The sequence below is a fragment of the Atta cephalotes genome (assembly GCF_000143395.1).
Source record: "Atta cephalotes unplaced genomic scaffold scaffold00058, whole genome shotgun sequence".
Lineage (NCBI taxonomy): Eukaryota > Metazoa > Arthropoda > Insecta > Hymenoptera > Formicidae > Atta > Atta cephalotes.
The window spans coordinates 1,131,090-1,135,558 of NW_012130122.1; the positions used below are offsets into that span (position 1 = coordinate 1,131,090).

The window sequence follows — 4,469 nt, forward strand, 5'->3', positions numbered from 1 at the left end:
TTATACTAATACTACTTTATAATAATATATATATATATATATATATATATTATATATATATTATTACTATATATATATATATATATTATATATATATATATATATATATATGTATATATATATATATATATATATATATATATAATATATTATTTTATAGCTTTATATAAAGTTATAATATTATTTGCAAATATGTAGATACATTATAAGGTATTTTGTAAAATTTTATTAAAATAAAAATAATTTTTTGAATTCTAAAAATAAAATGTAAAAAAATTGGATATAAACCTCCATGATTGTTAAAGTTTAATATATTTATAAAATATAATTTGCAAACAGTTAGAATGTACTTACCGTAATAACAAAATTAATTGCAAACGGTTCGACTCTGAATTTGAATCTTCTTCAGTGCGAAAGTAATTTACACTCGTCTTTCGCATTGAAGAGGATCTGATTCAAATCCGTCGAGTCGTTTGCAATTAATTTCGTTGATAAGTATATTCAAATTATTTGCGAATTATATCTCATAGTCTTATAAATGTATCATTTACGCACTAACAAGCATATGGAAGCAATTTACTTATTTAATTTATAAAATGTATTTAGATTTAGACAACTTTTAAAAAACTTTAATACACTCAGTCCATTTTTGTTAAAAAAATAATAATAATTTTTATGCATACGAATTGCACTTGCACATATTTACGTGGTAATTATCATTAACGATAGCGCGTTCGTTTGAGAGCGAGAAACTCGGGATAACCCTTTTTACATATACTGGAAAAAACGATGATATGAGCTTAATGGTGTCGCGGGTCAAAAACCATTAGAGTCGGTAGATCGTGTGTGATGCACGTGTCGGACATGTGTGTAACGATGCAGAATGCAACGCTTAAATGCATCTTGTTACAAAAGTATACACAACGTATCATTCTTTTACAAGAATCTTACTCTTTATCAAATAGAAGCATCAAGCATTAATTTTAAGATAAATATGATGTAACGTACCATCCTAATTTATTTTGCAATAAAATCAATAATGTATATTAGATTTCGTAATTATTTTATAAATTGTTTAATATATTTGTAAGAATCATTAATTTTATTAAATTGCAGTACTGCAATGACAGCACATAACATAAAAATTTCAAAATTAAATTACTAATACTTAAAAAAATCATACATGGTAAAAATCATCAAAATTAAATTGCAATATATTTAATAAAAATGAGATATTTATTGAAAATGAGATGATTGTGCCGCGATGTGTTTGGTAAAGATTATCTTAAATTAATCCTAATCCATAATAAATATCCATAATATATATAATATTTAATTATCATATATAATAAACTTGGATATAAAATTTTAATCGGAACATGATTTTTTTACTGAAATTAATCTCATTGCATGCTGATCTTATTAATTTGAATTATCGGACACATGATACATACTATGCTCTCAGCGGAAGGGTGATCCTGGTGTCCGGAAGGTCTATTTCCTTGCAGCAGCGCCTCGAGACTCTCGATATACTCGATAGCATTCCGCAATATCTCCACTTTAGGTAAACGTTGGTTGGGGTTGTTGCTCGTTCTCCTCTTGAGCACCTCAAAGGCCTCGTTGACCTGTAATAGAAATTGCATAATTAACCACATGTGTCGGCGATTGCATGAATAATACACACAACAATAGCGTGCTTTGAAGGAAGTGCACTAGAAAAAAAATTTAATACCTTCAGCAAAATTATTTAGTTGAGGCATTTTTTAACAGCAATCAAATATTTTGTTTATACAACAAAAAATTCAATTATAACATAAATATTTGTTTATACCAACTAAACAATTTTACATAAAATTATAATTTCATTTCGATATATTTTAATCAAAAATTTTTGTTCGGCATGTCTCAAATTTTTGCAAACAGCAAAATTTTGGTTCATAGAACAAAACATTTTGCTTAGTATGAGGAGATAGTGGAGGGACAGAATTGTGCAAAATAATGTAATATCGCATTTATCCGTCAACAGAATTTCTTAAAAACTGTTGAATATATCTAAAGTTATGTTATATTTACTTATGAAAAATTCGCCATGGACGTCGCTTTATATTACATATGCAGGCGTCGAATTTCAAACGACTCTTAGCAAGATTTAACACTTAGGCCCATCCTTGAAACGCTATTCGTCATTTGAATCATCCAAAGCAGCGCTTAGTCGACGATCACTTCGCGCATGCAGATGTTTTCCTTCCGTCAGCGCGTTCTCTTTGAGGCTGTTTACTTCGAAAACACGATTCATGCATGATGTGCTTTAAGTAATTATAAGCAGACTGGCCAAAACAGCAACGTGTATGTTGAGTAAACGAGAAATGTGATTTAGATGCACGTTAAGACTGATTTGTCCGCCATCTTGAATGCAACATATATACATCCGTGATTTCGGGACAATAAATCAAGCTTATGAAATTCTAATGATCTACAAAACTCTCTTTAAATTATTGCGAACTATGCATCGCGAGAATGTACGCTGTTAGATGTCAAAGGAGCCATAGCACCCCAATCCCTTAAATCACATTTTGTTGTTTTTAATATGTGTCCATATAATATGTCAAAATATAAATCAATCCATTTCCACGTAGTTAGTTTCAATGTACGTTTCAATGTTATCCACGTTAATATATGCATTTAATAAATAATTTAATAGTAAATTAAATTTGAGTCAAATTTAATATATTTTCTTGAATTAAATTGTTTTAGTCAAATTAACAATATACTGGGTATTGGATAAAAACAGTAGCGACCTATAAACACGATTAAAAAACTCAAATTAGGTATAATTTAACATTAAAAATTCAGTAGTATATGTTAAAGAATAAGAATTTGCATATTATCGAAAAAAAAAAAAAAAAAAATTAATTTTAGAGAACTCTTTTCGCGTTTCGAACTAAACACATTACAAATATCCCATCAATCTTTTATAAAAACACAAAATGAAGACCACACACTTGTTATTCTTAGAATCGAGACCTCTAAGAAATGTGTAAAGCATGTGTCTTAGGGGTTAATGGCAACTGACCTTTCTCAAGCGCCGTCTCTCGCGCAAGGTGGCAGCTTTCCTTCGATCGACGGTGACCGTCTTTTTCTTGCAGGCCTTGCAGGCCCACAGAAGACACCTGCGCGGTCCATGCGGTGAGCCGACGTCCAAAACGTGAGGATGAGGTACATGCTCGATCGACTCGCCCTCGTTCGTTTCGCTCGTCTCGTTGGTCTCGTTGGTCTCGTTAAGCTCGTTGGACTCGTCAGCGTCTGCAGAGCCGGACTCGAGGTCAGCCGATGCATCCGCCGATATCACTGACGAGGCGTCATCCGAATCAAGGGTATACCGAGATTGCGACCTGAATCATGAAACGTTCTATATCCATCGATATTATTGAGAATCGTATTAAAAATAAGCTATCCTCGTCCTTTACTGTCCTATTGACAATGAAACGTTACTGTTATTTATCGGTTTGAAATAATTTTCAGCATAATTTTTATACTTACCTATCATACGCTTTTTTTAAATAGATTAAATAAGGATGCGCGATATTTTCAAAGAAAAAAAAAACTATACAAGTTTTGATAAAGTTCACGAAAAACTTCAATTTCCGGTTGGAAATAAATTCCTTTCGATTATTTGTTATTCAATTAGTAAGTCGCAAACTATTATATAGGAATATCCAATTTCTTATGAAGCAGCGTGTAAGTATATACATACATACCGCGACATAAATTTCATTCCGTAAAAGACGAGTTGTTGCCGCGCGTAAGAAGCTGATTTACCAAACGCTGAAAAGCATAGATATTTACGAATGAACGAATTCGCAGATTCTTGCCTTAATCATCCTTTAGTTATCGCCGGTAGTTAATGATGGACGCAGGCGCGTAGGTCCGTCAGGAGGCGGTTTCCGCGATTGGATACGTTCCAGGTGGTCCCGCGGAAAATGTATTTCTTCGCCGCGAAGAGACGCTCTCATCTCGCCGAGAGGGATGGATATAAAGACGAAATGCGATGAACAGAGTGAAAATGGTTTAATGCGCGATAAAACCGTCATCGAGTCTTCATTGCGAATAATGATTCTTGTCCGTGTGTTCGATTATGTGACAGTCATAAACGCGCCGATCTCATTAAAATTTCATCGCATCGCAGAACAGACGAATCAAAGAAGAAAAAAATGTAACGGCGGAAAAAAATCAGAAAAAATTTATAATAAAATGACACAAAAATGCAATAATGTAACTTTCGACTTTTACGTAATCATAACAATATTAAGGAAGTATCTCTCTCTATACATTTTTAAATTTTATTAATTTAATATTTAAAGTGTATTGATTTTTAATCATTATTATATAGGCTAATTATTAAGAGAGAGAGAGAAAGAGAGAGAGAGAGAGAGAGAGAGAGAGAGAGAGAGAGAGAGAGAGAGAGAGAG

General features: G+C 32.0%; 1 protein-coding gene across 1 annotated transcript in view; it reads right to left on the reverse strand.

Moving 5' to 3' along the window:
* LOC105623524 (myogenic-determination protein) overlaps nucleotides 1–4,469 on the reverse strand; it is a 77,912-nt gene that overhangs the window by 66,463 nt on the left and 6,980 nt on the right. Inside the window, exons 2-3 of the mRNA XM_012204916.1 lie at nucleotides 3,074–3,392; nucleotides 1,455–1,625 (exon numbers count right to left, since the gene is read on the reverse strand). Of these exons, the coding sequence (XP_012060306.1) occupies nucleotides 1,455–1,625; nucleotides 3,074–3,392 (490 nt within the window). The remainder of the gene's footprint in view (nucleotides 1–1,454; nucleotides 1,626–3,073; nucleotides 3,393–4,469) is intronic.